Here is a 20,868-nt window from a genome sequence, read left to right as displayed (position 1 = left end):
GAGAAGACTGGGCGGAGGGAACGCAGCTCCATCCCGGAGGCCTTGGAGAGCCAAGGCTGAGGGGTACAATGCCAGAAACATGGAATTTCAGATGCAGCCTTGGGAGCCCAGGAGCTCAGCTGTGGGGGAGGTTGGGCCAAAGCCCAAAAGCCAGAGGAGAAATTCTAGACCAGAGATTGGAATGAGGGGGTGGAGGGTATCAAACCCCAGACTTCAAAGAAAAGGGTTCAAAGAGTAGGGGGATGTGAGCAGGGAACTCACGGTCCGATGGGCAAGAGGGGCCTCTGTCCTCAGAACATACTGGAAACTCTCTGCTGTGCCCCAGACCACCAAGTGAGAGCTTGTGGATATTGATACCAGCCTGACCCCTCCAGACACTTGTCAGTTCTACCAGGGGCTCCTTCCTGAAGAAAATGGCTCATTGCTCATGGCTATTACCCCCTCGCTCCACACGCCCCACCTTACAATAACGACCTGTGGAAGTAGGAAGAAGGGCAACACCAGCTTTGCCTGCCTTACTCCTTCTTCCTGACAATTTTATGTCCGTCCCCCATCCTCCCCATCAGGATCCCAGCAGGCCCTGGGGTGGAGCCCAGATGCTAGGAACCCATAGGGCCCTTTCTCGTACCCCTGCTCCCGGAGCCACTTTTGCTCTGTGTCACGCATACCCTGTGACATCTTGAGAAGCGAGGGAGTCCCAAGGAGGGATGTAAGCCCCTCTCACCCTGATCAGGAAGGAGCAGGTACGCAGGAGGCTTGTTTGCGTAGAAAAATACTCCAGCTGATAAGCCGAGCTTTTCCAGGATGTGGCCAGAGACAGCCTTTCACTTTACATATCTCCAAACTAAGATCAACAATCCCGAGTGAGGGCTCGGGTCAGCCCTCTGTCCCCACTGCTCGACAAGCCCGTCCTCTGCCCAGGGCACTGTACAGTTATGCTAAGAGACATTGGCCTCTGCAAACACAGACACTATTCGTCTTGCAGGGGAAATGACTGAGGAATTAAGCAAGTTGGGCCAGTCCTGGAAAACAGGGGGGCAGATGTTTGGAGAGTTGTGGGTAACCTTTCCTTTCTTGGGCATATTCGGTAAGGAGTGACCAGCATCCGAGGTCCTCCAAATTCTGCCTGCGGCCTGGCCCTGGCTCCTGGGCCCAGCTTACCCAAGAAGGATTCCCTTTTGCATCAAGAACAAAGGAGCACCTGGGTGGCTCAGTCGGTTGAGCGGCCGACTTCGGCTCAGGTCATGATCTCGTGGTTTGTGGGTTAGAGTCCCGCATCGGGCTCTGTGCTGACACCTCGGAGCCCGGAGCCTGCTTCCGGTTCTGGGTCTCCCTCTTTCTCTGCCCCTCCCCCCACTCACGCTCCGTCTCTCTCCCCTTCAAAAATAAATAAACGTTAAAAAAAAATTTAAGAACAGAGAATTATCTTTGAGTGTCTCTGAGTGGTGGCAAGACTGCTCCTCTAAACAAATGTCTCTGGGGACTCCAGGAAAGTCAGACTGTTCTGGGGACCCTGCATCCTCAAAGAGATACTGGAGGCCCTAGTCCCAGCTTGGCCATTGACTTCTGCATGAGTCAGTTCCCTCTGTGGGCTTCCACATTCCCATCTATGAAAGAAAGGATTGGGTAGATCATCTGAGGCTCCCTTGCCCTAAAAGTACCTGTGTGTGTATGTGAGTCTGTGTGTGCGTGTGAATGCACACATGCACATGCATGAATACAGGTGCTTGTGGATGCGTGGGTGTGTGTGCATGCATGGATAAACATGTGTGGTGCATCCGTGTTTATACGTAGGCATGTGTGGGAGCTATATATACATACATGTATTGTGCTGTTTGTGCTGCGTGTGCACACGTGTGTGTTATAGATGTGTACATACTGTGTGTGCCATGGTAATTGGTGTGAACACATGGATGCATGTGGATGCGTGTGGATGTGATGCGCGTGTATGTTGATGCCTTTGTTGGGTTCTCCGGGTTATAAGGAACAGAGATTTGCTCAAGCTATTTCTCTCAGTCACCGTGGACTCGCAAACTGCGATATTTTCAGAACCCAAACTATTCATTGGTGGAGGAGGTCCTGGACTGAAAGAACTGGTCTTGTTGGGTCTCTCCCACTCTGGATTAGAAGATCCCTGAGAGCAGTATCCCCAGTGGCTAAAAGCACATTTGGCACATAATACATGCTCAATAAATAATTGTTGGAAAACGAAGAAACAAATGAACCGTTTTCAGCACGCCGTCATTCTTACCCTGGCCCTGTAAGGTCTGCTAAGGAACTGTGGACTGTCATCAACCATAATTGTTCTCAACCACTGTTCTGAACTCTTTCAGTTCACCTGGGACCCAACCACACCTCATCTTTTCTACCCACTATGTGCTATGCTCCATATTTTATACAGTTATCACATCAGGTCCTCACTACAAATACAGAGGAAAGGCGACGTTACTCTCATTTTTCAAATAAAGAGATCTAAGCTCAGAGAGCAAGTAACTTGTCCAAGGTCACACGCTAGTAATTGGCAAAGCCAGGAATCAACCCTGGGTCTGGCTCGTAAAGCATGCCATCCTGCCTCCTGCTGGATGGGTTGAGAGAAGCCAGCTGCCTCTCGATCCTGTTCAGTGCTCACAATGAAGAGAGAACCTGACAACCAAGAGTTAATAAGACAGCACATCCTTGAGCTGGTTGTCAGCAGGGTATCCGCTCCATGGTTTTTTCTAAAATAGGTTCCCCTAGAATGAAAGGATGTACTATCAGGAACTGGAACTTAATCTAACAAAGCAAGTCACTGGTAACACTGACCTTCCCAGTTTCCAGATCTAATGCCCTTTTTCTGCAGTCTATGGAATGGGAAGCAAAGTCTCCATCAAGTTCTTATCCAGGCACTTGGGCAGAGGCAAAGATTCTTTTTGAGAAAAACATAGGGCTCCAGAGAGGCGGTTAACCCTCTGCAAGTACGAGGTGAAGGAGCCCCACGAATTTTCAGGACAAAGCATGGGCTGCCTTACCACGTGCCCCTCGGGTATCCAAGGTAATACTCACTGAAATCCACAAAGTGAAATTACTGCCATTCAGAAACTTGATGTTTCTTTAAGCATTGCGTAGCAGGCTAGATTCGTTTGGAAAAAATGAAATCAAGCATCTGTTCAGCAACAGTTAGGCTAGACATCAGTGTTCCTATTTGCTTTTACTTGAGTTACCCAGCACAGTATGCCTCCCAACACATACAGACATATTTCCGAATTACAAAGGAGTGTGTGTTCATTACAGAAGGAGAATGGAATATAAATGAACACGAAGAATGCATTTTAAATCACTCCTGATCCCTCCATGCAAAGACAACTGTTGGTAAATACATGTACGTGGGGGTGCCCTGGTGGCTCAGTTAGTTAAGCATCAGACTCTTGATCTCAGCTCAGGTCTTGATCTCAGGGTTGTGAGTTCAAGCCCCACATTGGGTTCTGCACTGGACGTGAAATATATATATATATATATATATATATATATATATATATATATATCCAGAACCAATGTTTTACTCTTTTCTGTGGAAAAGCAATTTATTCCAGGTTAAGGATCACTCATGTATGAATTTACTTCGTCAACCACTTTATTACACCTACTAGGGATTTTTAATACAGAAAAGTACAAAAAGAAAACATGACTGATAATGCCCACTCTGAAATACTCCCTGTTAACACTTTTCTTTAAAAGGTAATTAGGGGTGCCTGGGTGGCTCAGTCGGTTGAGCGTCCGACTTCGGCTCAGGTCATGATCTCGCGGTCTGTGAGTTCGAGCCCCGCGTCGGGCTTGTGCTGACGGCTAGGAGCCTGGAGCCTGCTTCGGATTCTCTGTCTCCCTCTCTCTCTCTGCCCCTCCCCAGCCTGCGCATGCTCTCTCTCTCTCTCAAAAATAAAGAAATAAACATTAAATAAAATAATTAAATAAATAAGGTAGAGATAAGGCGAAAAGTAAGCCTTTTCCCCACCCCCATTCCCCACCCCACCACCCCAGAACCTCAAAGGTAGCCACTGTCGGTCTCTGCGGCCTCCCTGTAGAGAAGCATACACACCCATATAATTCCATTGTGTATCTAGGTGAAGTCAACATAAGTCAGCACACAAGCATATCTTTCTGCTCCTTTTTTTACTCCATAATATCATTTTTCCCAAACAGCACATATAGATCTACCTCATTCTTTTTTTCTTTTTTTTTTAAGTAATCTCTACACTCAATGTGGGGCTTGAACTCAACGACCCTGAGATCAAGAGTCCCATGCTTTACCAACAGAGCCAGCCAGCCAGGCAGCCCTACCTCATTCTTCTATCAGCTTCGCAGTATTGCACTATATGGATATTCTACAGTTCAGTTTTTTTTTATCTTTATTTATTTTTGAGAGAGAAACCAAGTGTGAGCAGGGGAGGAGCAGAGAGAGAGAGGGAGACACAGAATCGGAAGCAGGCTCCAGGCTCCGAGCCGTCAGCACAGAGCCCAACGTGGGGCTCGAACTCACAGACCTCGAGATCATGACCTGAGCTGAAGTCGGATGCTCAACCGACTGAGCCACCCAGGCACCCCTACAGTTTATTTAAGCAGTCCCAATTGCTGGATTATTTGCGCTTACAAATGCTGCGATGAACATCCTTGTACACATATCTTGGTGAACTTGTGCACTAAAGCCATAGAACTGTTGAGACAAAGGAATTTGCATTTGTAACTTCAGTAGATATTGTCAGTTGCTCTTCCAAATGCCCCAACGTATGTTCCCACCAATGGTGTAAGTACGAGTGTTTGTTTCCCCAACTCTCAGCCAATGTTGACCCTTATCATACTTTTACCAAAGCATTATATGTTATATTGATTCAGAGAAACATACCAGGATGAAATATACTGAGAGATGTTTAGTTCAAGGAATTGGGTTTTGTGACTCTGGGGGGCTGGCCTGTCCAAAATCTGTAGGGTAGACTGGCAGGCTGAAAATTCTCAGGGAGAAGCTGATGCTACAATTTTGAACAGAATTTCTTCTTCCTCAGGGAAACCTCAGTTTTGCTCTAAGTTCTTTCAATTAATTGGATCCAGATTATTGAAGATTTACAAGTCAACTGATTGTATATCTGTAATATATAATCTGTACATCTATAACATACCTTCACAGCAACATAGAGATTCGTGTTTAATTGAATAACTACATGCTATAGCCTGGCCAGGTTGACACATTTACACACATTTACACACACACACACACACACACACACACACAAAATCTATGTACTCATATTCTTTATTCACTTTCCTACTGAGATTTTCTTTTGAGAGCTCTTTACACTACTACGTGTATTAACCCTTTGTCTGTCACACATCTTGCAAATACTTCCTCTCCATCATTTCTCATTTCATTTTGGTATCTTCTGTCAACCAGGACATTTTTATGTCTGTACAGTCAGATCTATCTTTTTCTTTATGGCATCTGAATTCCCTGTCTGATTAAGAAGGTGGCTCAGAGTCAATTAGGAGCCATGGTAACCACCCCATTCACCTAGGTTTTCTAAGTGTTCCCCTTGAGTCAGGAAGTCACAGGAAAGCAGAGCGCTTAGGCAACATTTGCCCAGCTCCCACTGAGAAGTGTCTGCTGAAGTGTGATTTAATGTCAGGCCTTGGCTTTTAGCAAGAGTCAATAGAGGGGCACTTGGGTGGCTCAGTCGGTTGAGCGCCCGACTTCGGCTCAGGTCATGATCTAACAGTTCGTGAGTTCGAGCCCCGTGTCGGGCTCTGTGCTGACAGCTCAGAGCCTGGAGCCTGCTTTGGATTCTGCGTCTCTCTCTCTGCCCCTTCCCTGCTCATGCTCTGTCTCTCTCTGTCTCTCAAAAATGAATAAACATTAAAAAAATTTTTTTATAAAAAAAAAGAGTCAATAGAAAAGCTATAGGAAAAGCTTCACCTTCTCTGCAAAATCCCAACTCTTCCATTTTGTCACTAGAGGCCCCTCATATAAGAATCCACATAAGAGATTCCTCTCCACATCACACGCCGGCAGAAAATACTCACTCATTGAGAAGACTCAGGCAATAAGTACTACATACCCCATCTGGCTTCCCATTTTGTCGTGGATGCCAGGAAATCTAAAAGCAAATGTAACGCTCAGATATAGGAACAAGCCAGGTCACTCTGGGGCGGAAGATTGCTTCAGGCGGTATCATTACCTGGCCTCTGGTGTAGGCGGGTTTTGAATTCCTCAAATTCCTTTCGGAATGGATGGAGCCAAATACAAACATAAACCAACTGACTTAAGACAGAACGGAAACACTTGTCTGAATGGTGGCAGAGTTGGCACAGAGGTCTCTGTTTGAACCACAATTAATTAACATTTTCACAAATGCTTCAGAGGAGGGAAGGTGCAATGGAAATTCTGGATCCAAAGTTGACATTCAGCTTCTCCAAGCAGTGAGATTTGGGGCCAACCTGGAGAATCTTCAGGAAAATCCTGGCAGCTGTTGAGTGAAGAGAATAACTCCATAGTGTATCTAAGGTAATGGATTTAGGCAGCCTCATCCATAACGTTTAGAATACAAATGGACACCCATAGACCACATGTCTCAATATTTTATTATTCTAAATGCAAGCTTAAAATGATTAAATCAAGAGGCACCTTGGTGGCTCATTCAGTTAAGCGTCTGACTTCAGCTCAGGTCATGATCTCGCGATTTGTGGGTTCAAGTCCCGCCTCGAGCTTTGTGCTGACATCTCAGAGCCTGGAGCCTGCTTCAGATTCTGGGTCTCCCTCTCTCTCTGCTCCTCCCCAGCTCATGCTCTCTCTCTTTCTCAAAAATAAATAAACATTAAAATTTTTTTTTAATTTGATCAAATCAAGTGTATCCTATCTTCCTACTTCCTACCTTGACACATATATCTTCCTCCCAATCAAGAAGCCACGTTTGAACATAGGATTCTCAGAAGTTCTGCACCAAAACATGGTGGCAGCATCCTGCCCCTGCCCCCAGACAGGATTCAGCAGGACCTGAAATGCTGAACCTTGTCACCATGAACCGTGTTCCCACTAAACCAGAGAAATTCCCATTAAGATGGAAATGTTTTCATATGAGGAGAGAAGAAAGGGAATCCTTCCCCGTGAAAAGGAAAAGAATAAAGGGGAAAAGAATGTCAATACGTTATATCCTTTAATAAATGAAGAAGGTAGACATGAGCGGACTGAACCTTTACATTCTGGAATAGTCTTTCTAGGAAGCCCCTCTTCAAGCCTGAGGAAATTGGATTTGAGATGTAAATTATTATATTGTTTTCATTTACTTGTTTTTGAGAGAGAGAGAAAGTGCAAGTGAGGGAGGGGCAGGAAGAGAGGGAAAGAGAGAGAATCCCAAGTAGGCTCCACACTGTCAGCATAGAGCCGGAGGTGGGGCTCAAAGCCATGAGCCTCAAGATCATGCCCTAAGCTGAAGCTTAACTGACTGAGCCACCCAGGGCCCCTGAGATGTAAATTATTAAAGCCACTGCACACAACAAGCAAATGGAGCCCTTTAACCCAGGAGGAAATAAAAGCTGAATCGAATTTGGTTTGGAAATGGGTATGGGGGGACCACAAGTCAGGGGACATTCAAAGTCAACATCACAAACAATCCCATGTTTGCCCTGCTGCTAGCTCAGTGCCACTGTCAGAGCCAAACAATGTTGGGGCCATGGGTCCAACCCCAGGAGAACCTGTCCATCATTACGCTTTTACATTTTGGGGTTTTTATATCTTTATGGTTTTACGAGTCCAGCTAAAGTTGGCATCTCTTAAGCCTTTCCAGTGATCTTGAAGGGTTGTCTTTGGAAAGTAGCTACTATCCATTTTGAAACTAAGGCATTTACCCACTCATTCATTCATTCATTCATTCATTCTTTGAGAGCTTGTTGAGTCCCAGGCCTCCAGGTGCATGTATATTTCCTGTCTGTTGCTTATGATTTTTCTTCCAAATATAGCACCTGACCTCCCAGGCTAATTCTCCCCACTGCTTCCTTCCTGTACAAAAGGAGCCAGGCCCTTCTTTCTGAAACTCTGTTTCCCTTGAAATGCTGTGTCTCCAATGCCCTGCTCCATGACCAAGTATAAACTCTTCCCAAGGCATGTCTCCAGACATTCTCTTCCGAGAAGCTGGTGCCAAAGGGAATTACAAGTGCAGGGGTTTTATTAGGTGAGATACTTATGAAAGAAATCGGGTAGGAAGCTGGGAGAGGTGGGGAGAGCCCGCAGATCATGAGGCAGGTATGACCCCAAGCGAAGGAGAAAGGGCAGGAAGATTGTGTGAAAGTCTCTGGAAGGATCCGTGAAATGGTGAGGAAATCCTCAAGCCAAATTCGGCCGTTAGGGGAATCTTGTGGCTCCCAGTGACAGACCTGCCTCAGTGCCCCTACCATACTGGGAACTGCCAGTAACAAGCACGGCCTAGTGCAAGCACACTGTGGGGGACCACGGAGAGCACAGTGGGTGTCAGTCAGTATGCCCTCTTGGTCGGAAGTCTGAGAGGCAAGTTCTCATGGTCCCTTCAGATGTTCATCAACATGGGGTGACAAGGTTTCTCCTATGCTTTCATGCCTCTTCAGTGACTTTGATAGGAAATCAAGAGTTCTGTGTGTGTGTGTGTTTGTGTGTGTGTGTGCATTAGAAGGAGCCTGCTCCCACAGCCACAACGGCATCTCAGAAGCCCCATGCACACTGCAGACGCTCACCCCTCTCTTGCTCCCTTTCAGACCATCCTGGTGGGTGACAGCGGTGTGGGGAAGACATCTCTGCTGGTTCAGTTCGACCAGGGCAAGTTCATCCCTGGTTCCTTCTCGGCCACCGTGGGCATCGGATTCACAGTAAGCCCTCCCAGACTCTGGGGCCCCGGTGTGTATCTGTGAGGGTCCCAGCAGGAAGCAGGTGGACACTCACATTGGATCATTCAGGGAGGTTTAACAAGAAGACTACTTACCAAGGTGGAAGCAGGGTGTTGGGGAACCAGGAGGTATGGTGCAGTGGCCGTGCATACACAGGGCCTCCACTCCAACCCTAGCCTAAAAAAATGAGGGGAGGGAACCGAAGCCAGAGCTCAGGGACACAAGGCTTCATGGAGAGAGCTGGCCGGCAGGACCTGTGACCCTCAGTGGAAGAACACGGCAACTCATGGTAACCCTCCCGGAGCTAGCCCAGGATACAAGTCAGCTCCCCCCCTACCCTGCTCTCCTCCTGTTCCCACATCTCCTGGGGCTCCCCTTTGGCTGAACACAACTGGAAACTAGAAAGAATGCCTCCTTTTTTAAGTTTATTTATTTATTTTGAGAGGGGTGGGGAGAGAGAATCCCACGCAGGCTCCGCGCAGTCAGCATGGAGGCCAACACGGGGCTCGGACTCACGAACTGTGAGATCACGGCCTGAGCTAAAATCAAGAGTCAGACGCTTAACCGACTCAGCCACCCAGGCACCCCTAGAAAGGATATCTTGATATAGATTGCTCAGGTCTACTTTCTAGGGCAATAAGAATATGGAGAGGCAAAGGGACGGCTTAAAATTTTAAGTACAGTCCAAATTTAACACTGTCACATGGGTCCTAGGGAGCTGGCAGGCCAAGGGTCAAAGTTCTGTTTTTAGCACTCTGTCTCTTCCTGGATCTCCTCGGGATCAGGATAGAGCAGGGCACAGGGCCTGTAGGACCACACTCGGGACTGGGATGGTCACACTGGCGGGAAGAGAGAAGGGGAACCCCAGAAACTAGGCTTTCTGGTTGGGTCACAGCAAGGAAGGCGAGGACTCGTGGTGGCCGGGATTCAGAGTAAAAAAGAAATGAGAGCCTGGCCAGAGAGTGCAGGTTTCTCCCATAAGCAGGCTCCAGAGTGCTGGGAAGGGCAGGGCTGAGTCCCAGGAGAGCAAGGCTTCCCAGACAATTCCTGAAGCCTTGGACCAGGCTGCCACGCCAGGCATCCCCCACCTCAGGCCCATGCCCAGTCTGCCCCTCTGCACACAAGGTCAGGGGGAGCCCTCACAGCCACCAGCCTTCTCCCCCACTCCGTGCCCATCCTTCTGCCTGTCAGACTCAGAGGGTGCACAGTGGGATGAATGTTGGTGTGGATGAGGACCTAAAGACTGTGACTCACACCCCACAGATGCAGAGGGGTGGGACCTCCAAATTTTGCCACTAGCCTGGTAAGAAAAGCAAGACGACTGGCCCATCAGAAGGAAGGAAGCGTGTAATCACACTGAGAGCCCAAAGCAGGCGGAGACAGGACAGATCCGGCTCTCCCAAACCTACCACAGGACAAAGGAGGATCCTGGTTGAGCCAACAACACAAACCACAGCTGGAAGTTAGAAGCCCTCTGAAGGCTCTGGGGGGCGGGAGGCGGGGGTCTCCTTCTTTGCTTCCTCCAGCTTCTGGTGGCTCCTGGTGATGCTCGCCATTTGTTGGCTTGTAAATACACCACTCGGATCTCTGCGTCTGTGTTCACATGGCCGGCTTCTCCCTGCGTGTCCGCTCCTCTTCCTATAAGGACATCAGTCATGTTGGATTAAGGGCTTACCCTATTCCTGTATGACTTCACCTTAACTAATCATCCCTGCAACAACCCCCTTTCCAAATAAGGTCACATTCTGAGGGACTAGGGGCTGGGGCCTCAACAGAGTCTTTTGGTTTGCAGTGGAAGGTGAGCGAGGGCCACGTCACTCACTTCCTTTCTCTCATTTCTCCTCGGCCATTACCCTCTGGCTCTGAAAACGTTTGCCCCTGCGGGGTTCTCGTGAGCTCTCAGGAGCTTAGAGCCTGAGACACTGAATGGACTGGGGTTGTATTTGCAGCAAGAGACTCTTGCCTCTGAGTAGCAGGCAATAAACGCACATCTGCAGAGTTCTGATCCCGTAGGTGGCTCTCTGAGCCCCACCCTATGTACACAAGAGGTTATGGCAAGCCCAGCTCCAGAAAATAGCTCTGGCCAATGCCAAGACTCACAGGGCTAGAGGAATGTGTACACACAGTCCCCACCAGGCCTATAGTCACCCATAAGCCACATCTGCCCCTTGCGCTTTACCGCCAGCACTTAAGTCAAGAGGTACTGATGCCCTTCTCCCCCGACACAGCCTTCGGTCAGTCCCGCTGTAATGCAGCCACCCAGTTCCATGGTAAGCTGTGGGTGCTTGTGCAGAATGTTGGCACAGGAGTAATTAAATGGTTAGCCCCTGAAGCGCAGGGCAGGGCCGCCCAGGCCACACTCCCACTGTCTGCCACCAGGAACTGCAGGATTCCTGGGTTGTCCCTGAGACTGCTCAAAATGATCCACAACTCCATGAATTCATTTACTACTAAATATTTAAGGCCTGCTCAGGGACAGGGGCTGAGGAGCACAGGTGAATAGGGCCAGCCCTGCCTTCAGGGGCGCCGAGATTGGGAGGTTTGGGGTCGGGGGAGGCTTTCCCATGCTGGAACATTCGGGGCACAGCCCAACACGTCAGGGAGAAATGAGAGGTGATCTGTGCTAAAGGGTCAAAACCCTAGCACCCACCAGGGGCCGCGAAAAGCCACAGTTGTAAATGTGCTGCAAGGTGAATTCTGGTGGGTAAATAAAATTACATTCAGAGGAGCTCGGGCTGGGGTGCGTTAGCAAAAGCAAAACTGCCTGTGCGCTGTGCTCAGAATGCACGCCTCCTCTCAAAAATCGTGCCTCGCTGCACCGGGGCCTTCCCAGCCCACAACCTCACCCCCACCCCAACCGCGACCGGGGGACGCCGGTCGGCCGCCAGCTGGGCGGGGCTCGGGCGCCCCCTGCAGGCCGCGCTGTGCAGCGGCAGCGGGAACCCGGGCGCGGAACCCCGGGTCGCAGCGCTGCCAGACCTAGCGCTACAGGCTAGGTTTCCGGAGACGGCTCCCTGTGGGAACCTAGCCCGGGCAGCCTGCGACCTTTGGGGACCGGTCCTCGGGCTGGATTCGTTCCACGTCCTCGGAGCACGAAGCCGGCCCAATTTGCTCGGGGCACGCCTGCCCCTCTGGCGCTGACCTGTGGTTGTGCGCGCCCTCGCGAGACAGCCTGCACCAGGCAGGTATCTTCGGGGTGGCGAGACATAGGGAGGAGCCTGTGGGGGTCCGGGCCGGGGCGGTGGAGGGGGGAAGGATTGGGTGGAGCCTAAGGCGGGGAGGTCCCAGCACTGTCCCCCGCCCGCCACCAGTCCTAGCTCACCTCTCGTCCAGGGGACGTGACGGGCATGTCTGGCGCCGCTGCCACCCGGGATGGAGAGGCGCCCGAGCACTCCCCGCCCTGCAGTCCGAGCTACGATGTCACGGGCAAGGTGGGTGGGCACTGTGCCCAGTACTGGGGACTCCCCAACCGGCTCTGAGGGCCAGCCCTTCCCACGCCCTTTGCCCTGAGACCCTGGCCCAAGCCTCTTGGCTGGCTGCGTCTGCGTTGCCTTCAGCCCTTCCCCCAGGGAGTCGGGTCTCCCGGAGCAGGGAGGAAGGGTGGAGACTGCCGACGTCTGGGCTGGCTCAGCGAGGGTGGGAAGAGGAAGGTCGGAAGGAGCGATTGACTGCCCACACAGCGGACCCCAACCCAATTTCCTTCTGCACACCCCGGGCGATATGATCTCCCGGGAACCCCATGCCTCTGCGTAAAGGTTAAGCGCTCAACCCTCCTGGGCACAGGCATCCCGAATGGTGGGAAATAGGGATGCCTGGAGGCGCAGAGAGGACGCCCCCTGGCGGCGGAGCAGTTGTCGTTAACGCCCTTTTCCCAGCTAAGCTCTCCCCTGAGACTTAACATCCAGTTTCAAGGCCTTAGGCCTGAAGTTCTTTAGGTCCCCAGCTGCCCCCAACCCCTACCCCTTCCCTTTCCACTGCTGCAGCCATTTCCTCCCGCCTTCCTCCAGGAGGATGTTGCTAACCAAAATGCAGGCCCACCTGGGAATTTTTAGAACCTGAGAAAGATTTTGTTGGTTCATCACAAGTCCCCCATGGGGGAGCTGAAGTCAGCTCTCTGAGGCCGGTTTCCTCTAGAGGGCTGCCCTGTTACAGAAGCAGGTGAAGGTGGAGGACAGACACCTCCCCACCCCACCCACCCCCACCCTGGGGCGCATGGCGGAGGCGGGTACCCAGAACTCTGGAAGAGGTGCTGAGGGAGCCCAGGGCTTCCAATCTTCCTCTGCAAGTTTGGGGATGAGTGAGGGCTGCCCTGCCTCATGCTGCGTGGCCTTGAAAGAGACCTGCCTCTTTCTGTGCCTCGGTTTCCTCCCCCACCCCCACCCCAGGCTTACTCTCACCAGGAACTGAGGCCTCCACCCCCCCTTGTTTCAGGGGAAGCCAGTCTGTAAGTCACTTACTCACCCAGAGCCGTTAAGATAGGCGTCCTGTGTGGGCTGGTGGCAGGAAATGGGCCCCTGTGCCCTCAGGGGAGGGGGAGCTGCTAAGGGCCAGCCCCTAGGCTGGTGGGGACCACCTGACCTCCTGGCCTGACAGTCCAGCTGGGCCATTTGCCGAGGAGGTGGCAAGGCTGGGCAGCCGTTTGTGTTTGGTAGAATTGCCTGGCTGGGTGGGTGGTGGTGGGCATCTTTTGTTTAAGGCGGTCGTGATCTATAAAGTATACTGGAGTCACCCTCCCTCCTCCCCGCTCAAGGGCTAGGATGCAGAGCCAGGGAGCAGCGCAGGCTCCAAGGGCTCCCCAGCCCCCAGCTCTCCACCAACCCCCCTCCGCCCCCCCCCTCCCTGGGCCAAGCAGCATCTGTGGAGAGTTGACCCCTGGCCTCCAGCAGCCTACTTCCCCCAGGCTTGCCCCAGGAGACTGAGTGCAGGCCAGCCTGGGAAGAGCCTGGCTGGAGCTCCTTGGACCCAATTAGAGGGAATGGGGGCCACAGGCAGGCCCTACCCAGCCCTGGGCCGCTCTTTCCCAAGTCTTAGGCAGTTTATTGGTCCTAGGCGTTAACCAACTCTAAAGAGGCCTCAATGAAATCACCCTTTCTCCCTTCTAGTCACCGTGGAAACCATGCCACAGAAGGGTTAAGAATCTTCCTAACGTCCCTCAGTAGGCCATTTAGAAGCCAGGACCCCAGCCTCTGTATCCCTTTTGCTCAGACCCTTTACCTTTCCACCAAAGCTAGCTAATCCCAGTACATCGAGCCCACAGCCAGAAAAGCCTCTGGGCTCCGTTGTCAAGGTCAGAGCCTCAAAAGTAACTCAAGCCTAGTCTATGCTCAATCCTTTAAGTATGTAAGCAGCCAATTGGGAAAGTTCCAGCATTAGTCCAGACCTCTGGTCTCCAAGATTGAGGAATGACTGGACAGAGGGCTCCCTTCCCCTGCCCCCACTTGTCCTCAAAAGAAGATAGACGAGCAGTGACTGGCCAAGAATAAAGGGGAGAGACACACACACACCCACACTCCCTCCCCTACAGGGACCCGGGGATGCCAGTTTGCTGCCATTTGTCCCACTGGAGAGGTTTCTGCAGAAGGAACTTCAGATTCATTGTCTCCCCATTTCAGTATCAATTTCAACCCTCCCTAGTTCGTGCAACCCTTTTGTAAACATTAAATGTCATTAGAAAATTCCAGGTAAATGTTGTGACAAAAAAAAAAAAAAACACAGCAGTCGTAATTTTAGAATATGCCCTTGCAAATGACAGTGCCCTCCCCCATCAGATCTGATCCCCTCCCGTGGGTGGGAATCCCTGTCCAAGGTATTAACACTTTGCTTCTGGGCAGTATAGCCCCATCCACCCAGGCGCACACATGCAGAATCCACACTGACAGAGAGGGAATCCCAGCTTGGTGTGGCAAGGGGAGAATGGGGCCAGAGTCTAGACCATGTAAGTGGTGGTTCTTTGGGGCCACCAAGCACAGTTGCTCACCTGTTAGTGCTGAGGTCTCAAACACAGGCTTCCAGGAAATTGGGTGAGGACAAGAGAGTCAGAGGGAGGGCCTGAGAAATGAGCTGAGCCAAGGAGAGGCAGGGTGAAGGCAGCAGCGGGCTTTCCAGAAGCAGGTGCCCCTCAGTGCTGACAGCATCCGTCCCTGGCCCTCTGCCCCTCTTTCTAGGGCCTCTCTCCCTGGATGCCCAGAAATTTGACCCAACTCCCCATTAACTGCCTCTGCCCCCATCTCCTAGGTGATGCTTCTGGGAGACTCAGGCGTTGGCAAAACCTGTTTCCTGATCCAATTCAAAGACGGGGCCTTCCTGTCCGGGACCTTCATAGCCACCGTCGGCATAGACTTCAGGGTGAGGTGGCTGTAGGCTCCTCCTGCCAGCAGCAAGCCAGGGGGACCACAGCTCAGGCCCAGGGTGCTGTCCTCTCCTTGCCTGCCCTGGCTCCTCAGAGCTGCTGTGGCTCACTGTCCAGAGGGCACCAGCGACCACAGAGGTGGCCAGGTTCAAGGAGTCTGGGCACGGTGGGCTCCTTGCCCACCTATAGGATAAGTCTTACAATTCTGCCCCCAGAGCAGGGCAGACACATCCCAGGGTGTGAGCTGAGTTTCCTGGCCTTCGGTCCCCTTGCTCTTTGCCCCCTGAGCTGGGCCCTTCTGGCAAGGCCTCAGAGGTCTCCCTGGTCTTTCTGGAGTTCCCAGAAGCACAGCACTACATTAGGTTGAAGAGCCAGGCTGGCCCTGTGGGGAGAGAGCAGCTCACCAGGCTCCCTCCCTCTCATCTTGAGGAACCCATGTTTACAGATCTGCAGCAGGGACATAGCACAAAGGTTCCGGGAGAGTAAGGTCTAACCGAGGCTGGAGGTGGGGGGAAGGAGGCTGTGCAGAGGCTGGGTGCCTCCCTCCCAATGGGAGGAGAACTGAAGCTTCCCTCTGGAGAACTAGTGAGCAGCTAGGGGAAAGCAGATTCTGCTGATCCAGCCTCTGTAGTGCCCAGGATGCTGGGGGGGGGGGGGGTGCTTCTTATCTCTAAGGGCTCGCCTTGGCAGGATGGGGGCGGAGCTCCAGGAGAGACCAGTGGAAGTGGGAAAGAGGCGGGGGCTCCCCCAGTCCTGTGCTGCCTGCTGAGGTCTAGGGAGAGTCAGGCAGGTTCTTGGGCTCCGGCCCTGGCATGTTAGCAGACAAGTCCCCAGAAGGGAGAACTGTGTCATGGGGATATTTGGAGACAGGGTTCTGCTGCCCTGAAGGGGTGATCTGGCTGGAGATGCCTCCCGGGCTCACCGCACCCCCTTCAGCCCTGGGGAGCCACCAGCAGGATGTCTGCTGCTCTGTTGGATGCCTAGGACCCCAGCCTCCCCTGCTTTCCAAATCCACCCTCCCTCTGCCCTTTTCTCTTTCAGAACAAAGTGGTGACTGTGGATGGTGTCAGGGTGAAGCTGCAGGTGAGAAGGAGGCTGCCGGGGAAGGAGGGTGATGGCGGAGCCCCGCCCCTGCTCCTCACCCAAACCACAGAAGGCCCCCAGCCCTGCCCTCCGCCTGGGGCAATTTCCTGTGGGGCCCAGAGGAAACGGCTTTTGTTTGTTTGATATTTGTTGAAAAAGCAGTTCCCAGCACCCTCGATCAAAGGCAGCTCCACGTGCCTTCAGACTAGCCTCGGCTTGCTCCAGCTCCCCCCCACCCCGCCAGTTTCCCAGGCCTCATATGCTCTAGGAGACAGGACACCCCCAACCCCTGGGCTAGGGAAGGGGCTATAGCCTGACCAAGCTTGAGAACTTAATGCCCCCCTCCGGGGCACCGTCAGATGTTCAGAAGGCCCTGAGCACCTACAGCAGGAAACAGCCCACCTCCCCACACATCTCTTACACTCCAGAGTGGGTTCGCTCGACCCAGCAGAGTCCCCGCAGGCTGCCTCCTTCTGACCATTTGTCTGTGCCTTCCTAGATCTGGGATACCGCCGGGCAAGAGCGGTTCCGCAGCGTCACCCATGCCTACTACCGAGATGCCCAGGGTGAGTCCTTCCCAAGCCCACTCGTAATGCCCAGCCTTCCGCCCCACGTCCCCTGTGTGAGCTCTCTTTCCTCCCGCAGCCTTGCTCCTGCTGTACGACATCACCAACAAATCTTCCTTCGACAACATCCGGGTAGGTCCCCTCCACAGGCCACCCAGAAGCAGCCGGGGCGGGGCCTCTGCAGGCTAGGACTGCTTCCTGCTTTATGGGGAAGGGGTGGAACCCAGAACACCGCTGCCTTTTGAAAAACACCTGAGCTGTGACTCAGAAGTAATAAACTGCTCCTGGGCAGCATGTGGGCATAAAGGCCAGGCAGGCTGTTGGGTGCCTGTGCCACCTGCTTGGCCCTGCCCGTGATTCATGAGCGCATTTCATGACAGAGTGTTCAGAAAGTACCCAGCTCCACCCTGGACAATTACCCACAGAGGCCAAGGGGAGAACCCAGGCAGGAAAGTCTCTACCCATACATCCAGCCCAGCTTGCAAGACAGTGATTCAGGCAGTGAGCAGTTCTGTCCCCGCCAAACCATTAAAAGAGAGTAGGGATAAAAATTCAACAAGTACAAACACCCACTGTGTGCACAGCACCATAAAGGTTTCACAGCTGCCCGACCTCAGGGGTTGCCAAGCAAATAGGGGTGGGGTTTGGCGGGGGGGGGGGGGAGGAGAAACCAAAACATACAGATATAAAACAGCTTATAAAGAGGATGGAGATCTGTGGCACTCGTTGCCACCTCTGACTTCATGCTCCTGGTAGACATCACTAATCAATCACAGTATTTTTGATCACTGAGCCCTGAAGTGGCCTTAGAATCCTCAGCAGGGCAGCCAGGAAATCGCTGATGACTCCCAGCTGATTTAGGAGAGAAAGCTCTGCCATCTCGGCTTCTCTAGAACAGGGAGTTGCGGCATTTGGGGTTGGCTAGGAAAAACTGATCAAGACTGGAGAGGCCAGTACAAAGATGCAAATGAGAGAATTCAGGGAGGGCAGTGAGTAGCCCAGGAAAACCAACAGGACGGAAGAAGGGCTGGGGAGAGGGAGGGGGGAAGGGCTGGGTCTCGGGCCGGGCCTGGCTCAGCTCGTCGTCGTCTCCCACAGGCCTGGCTCACTGAGATTCACGAGTATGCCCAGAGGGATGTGGTGATCATGCTGCTTGGCAACAAGGTGAGCGAGCCCATCCCCGCACCTCCTGCCCCACTGCCACACCACTCGCTCCACCCAGCCCCACAGTTGCCCCAGAGGGTTAGCTGGACATCCTTCCAGCACAGGCTTCTTTCCAGACTCCACGGCAAGGGTCAGACTTATGTGGCAGCTTCAGCCCATCTCATCTGCCCTCTTAAAGCTTCTCCCCTCCGGGGAAAGCCCAAGCTGCGGTCTGAGAGATCCAGGGACACCCAGCTGTTCAGCCTCGATTAGATCACAGTAGTAGGGTCACAGCCGAGGCGCTAAAAGTAGCAAAGGTTAGCCCCAACTACTGTCATCTCTCTGAGGCTGGTCACCACACCCCTGCGAAGGACAGTTTCCCATCTCACCAAGTGGCAGTGAGATCCGCTGGCTGGGAGTTGGGTAACTGCCTGAACAAGGCAGAAACCCTGGTGGGGGGGGGCGGGTGCGGGCCAAGCCTACCACCCGCAGTCCCATAGGCCACCAGCAGAGGGCAGGCAGTGGCTGCTTCTCAGGCAAAAGAAGGGCCAGCCAGGGCCTGAGAAGGGGCAGCTGGGGGTGGAGGTTTTCTTCCCCAGAGTGACCCACCTGGGCTTGACAGGCAGATGTGAGCAGTGAAAGGGTGATCCGTTCGGAGGACGGAGAGACACTGGCCAGGGTAAGTGACTCCCCGTGGGCAGGGTGAGAGGTGGGGACGGCCAGAGGCTGGCCCTGAGGACATTCTCTTCCTGGCAGGAGTACGGCGTTCCCTTCATGGAGACCAGCGCCAAGACGGGCATGAATGTGGAGTTAGCCTTTCTGGCCATTGCCAAGTAAGAGCTGAGCAAGGAAGAGAACCGTGCAGGGCAGGGTGGCACCATCTGGGAATCCAGTAGGGCCTGGCCCCTGGCCCAGCCCCTGGCCCAACCACATCGTGCATGCTGCGTCCAGTAGCCCCGAGCTGTGGGAGTGGAGAGGGTGCAGCTGTTCACTCCCTGCCCAGCCCATTGCTTCTTCCTCTTCAAGGGAGCTGAAATACAGAGCCCTGTGGCAGCCCGATGGGCCCAGCTTCCAGATCCGAGACTTTGTGGAGTCCCAGAAGAAACGGCCCAGCTGCTGCTCCGTCTTGTGAATACCAAGGGGCTGCAAGGGGGCTCCAGAGGCCCCCGCGGTTGCAGCCTTCTCCCCCCAGATCTGGTTTATTCTGCGAGGCTGGGAGTTGGGGGACCCAGTGGACAGCCCCTTCCCAAGCGGGAGCTGTACTCCCACCCCTACCCTAGTTGTGTAGTTTCCCTGCATCCTGGGGGAGGGTAAAATATTTATTTCATCCTAATGACACATAATGTAATACAAAAAGGGAGGGAGGGGGGAGGCGGGGCACCAGAAAAACAAGGCAGGGAGCTGGTGGCCCTTTTGCCTTCTGCTACTTGGACTTGGGGGGCTGAGGCTCCCTCCTAACCTTGACAAGGGTGGTGGTGCTTCAGTTCAGCACCAGAGGGCAGTGACGCACTTCTGCAGCGTGAGGGCCAGATGTGACCCCGTGGCCACCTTCGCCTCAACTGGAGAGGCTAAGCAGACCCCCAACTTTCATTTCCTCCAGCTCCCAGGGAACAGTCTTCCCCAGTAAGATGGTCCCTGGTGCCGGGAGCTAGACCAAGGCTAGGGAAGATAAGAGATGTGGAGATCGGGCAGTGACAGAGCTCTGTGGGTGCAGCGGGGAGGAGTGATCCAGACTAAGTCTGTTTGGCTGCCTCTGGCTTTCCTAGCCCCCCTCTGGGACAGGTGCCCCTTTTCCTCCAGCTCACAAGCCGAAAACATCTGGTTCCTGTTCTCTGGACCTTGGGTCCCAGGGGAACCCCACCTCCCGGAACCCCTGGTCTTCTCTACCTTTTTGCTTGTGCCCCTAGACACCTGAGGTCACAGCCAGGGAATGGTTTTTCTCCTATCTCAAACCTTTGGCAGGTATGCACCCCCACAGCCTACTTCTAGCAGCCACAGTGCTTCTACTGGATTAAGAGTCAGTTAAGGAGACACCTCTGACTTCTGGAGCAGATGGGAGGCAGAACTGAGCAAACCTCACCCCACCACACATATGCCCCCAAACCCAAGCGCTGTCTCCTCCTTGACCACTCATGCCTTTTCGCTTCCAGACAGACACCAAGGCCAAAACTCTCCCTCTCTCCTCCCACTGAGCCAAGTTAGGGAGTGAGAAGTCACCCATTACTGGGTAAACCAACACAGTGTGCAAAACAAGGTCATTTGAGTAAGACTGGGGTGAGGTGAGAGTCAGCAGAGTTTATGTAGGGCCAAAGTCACCGGTCTCCCAGGTCCCTGACTACAGCAAACGGAGGTGGACAGGAGATATGTGGGTCATGACCTGGAGGCACCTTTACTCTAGCTCTCCAGGCCAAGGGCAAGGGAGAGGATAGAGGAAGAAGTACACACTTCACATTTCTGAGGCTATTGCATTTGCTTTCAAGGCAGAAATCTTGCTCTCTGAGCAGAGTCAGCAGCTCCAACTTGGGCCTGATAAGGAAACTCTCCTAGGCTTCTCCCAGGCGAAGCAGGGAGGAGCCTGACCTTGCTGGGCTCTTCTGGGGCCCAAGGCAGGTCACAGGAGACCGAATCACATGGGCCGCATTTGTGTTTTCAGAATTAAATTGCAGAATTTGGAAAGTACACCCTGTCCGCTGCTTCTTTGAGGTGCGCACGGAGAGGGGACAGGGGAGATCATGTTGAAATGATGCATGTTGGGGGAACTGTCACTGCCCAAATCATTTGATCCTCATCCTTCAATGCCCCCAACTGCTCACCTCACCCTTAACCAACCGGCACCCCAGCCTCTCCCCGGGC

The 20,868-nt window shown here is 52.9% G+C and overlaps 1 protein-coding gene and 1 long non-coding RNA gene across 7 annotated transcripts; one reads left to right on the top strand and one right to left on the bottom strand.

The window, feature by feature from the left end:
- Positions 1-4,515: 4,515 nt before the first annotated feature.
- Positions 4,516-12,285, bottom strand: LOC124513452 (uncharacterized). Of its 3 annotated transcripts, none has more exons than XR_006962389.1 (5): positions 12,197-12,285; positions 10,284-10,512; positions 6,201-6,488; positions 6,046-6,119; positions 4,516-4,687 (listed from the first exon to the last, which is right to left on the bottom strand). It is a non-coding gene; the product is annotated as an uncharacterized LOC124513452 (long non-coding RNA). The 3 variants fall into 3 exon arrangements; XR_006962388.1 differs by having other exon boundaries at positions 6,081-6,119; XR_006962387.1 differs by lacking the exon at positions 4,516-4,687 and having other exon boundaries at positions 5,838-6,119.
- On the top strand, positions 11,862-20,694 carry RAB37 (RAB37, member RAS oncogene family). 4 transcript variants are annotated; one of them, XM_047081456.1, is made up of 9 exons: positions 11,862-12,055; positions 15,109-15,219; positions 16,265-16,306; positions 16,806-16,872; positions 16,952-17,004; positions 17,971-18,036; positions 18,638-18,694; positions 18,772-18,848; positions 19,042-20,694. In XM_047081456.1, the coding sequence occupies exons 2-9, from the start codon at positions 15,112-15,114 to the stop codon at positions 19,145-19,147; spliced, it is 576 nt and encodes a 191-aa protein (XP_046937412.1). In that variant the 5' UTR covers positions 11,862-12,055; positions 15,109-15,111; the 3' UTR covers positions 19,148-20,694. The 4 variants fall into 4 exon arrangements, with proteins under 4 accessions (XP_046937412.1, XP_046937411.1, XP_046937410.1 ...); XM_047081455.1 differs by having other exon boundaries at positions 11,862-12,059; XM_047081454.1 differs by lacking the exon at positions 11,862-12,055 and adding an exon at positions 12,222-12,305.
- The last annotated feature ends 174 nt before the right edge of the window (positions 20,695-20,868 follow it).

Source organism: Lynx rufus, unplaced genomic scaffold (genome assembly GCF_022079265.1).
Source record: "Lynx rufus isolate CCGP_SWC_20201006 ecotype Redwood Valley unplaced genomic scaffold, mLynRuf1.p SCAF_18, whole genome shotgun sequence".
NCBI lineage: Eukaryota > Metazoa > Chordata > Mammalia > Carnivora > Felidae > Lynx > Lynx rufus.
The sequence above is the reverse complement of the archived record's forward strand: the minus strand, read 5'-3'. Positions and strand labels throughout refer to the sequence as shown.

Excerpts from the sequence above, each read along its gene's own strand:
- RAB37 (XM_047081454.1), top strand. The coding sequence starts at position 12,222 with ATGTCTGGCGCCGCTGCCACCCGGGATGGAGAGGCGCCCGAGCACTCC. Across the intron at positions 16,307-16,805 it reads GTGTCAGGGTGAAGCTGCAG|ATCTGGGATACCGCCGGGCA; the intron begins GTGAGAAGGAGG and ends GTGCCTTCCTAG. Across the intron at positions 17,005-17,970 it reads CTTCCTTCGACAACATCCGG|GCCTGGCTCACTGAGATTCA; the intron begins GTAGGTCCCCTC and ends CGTCTCCCACAG.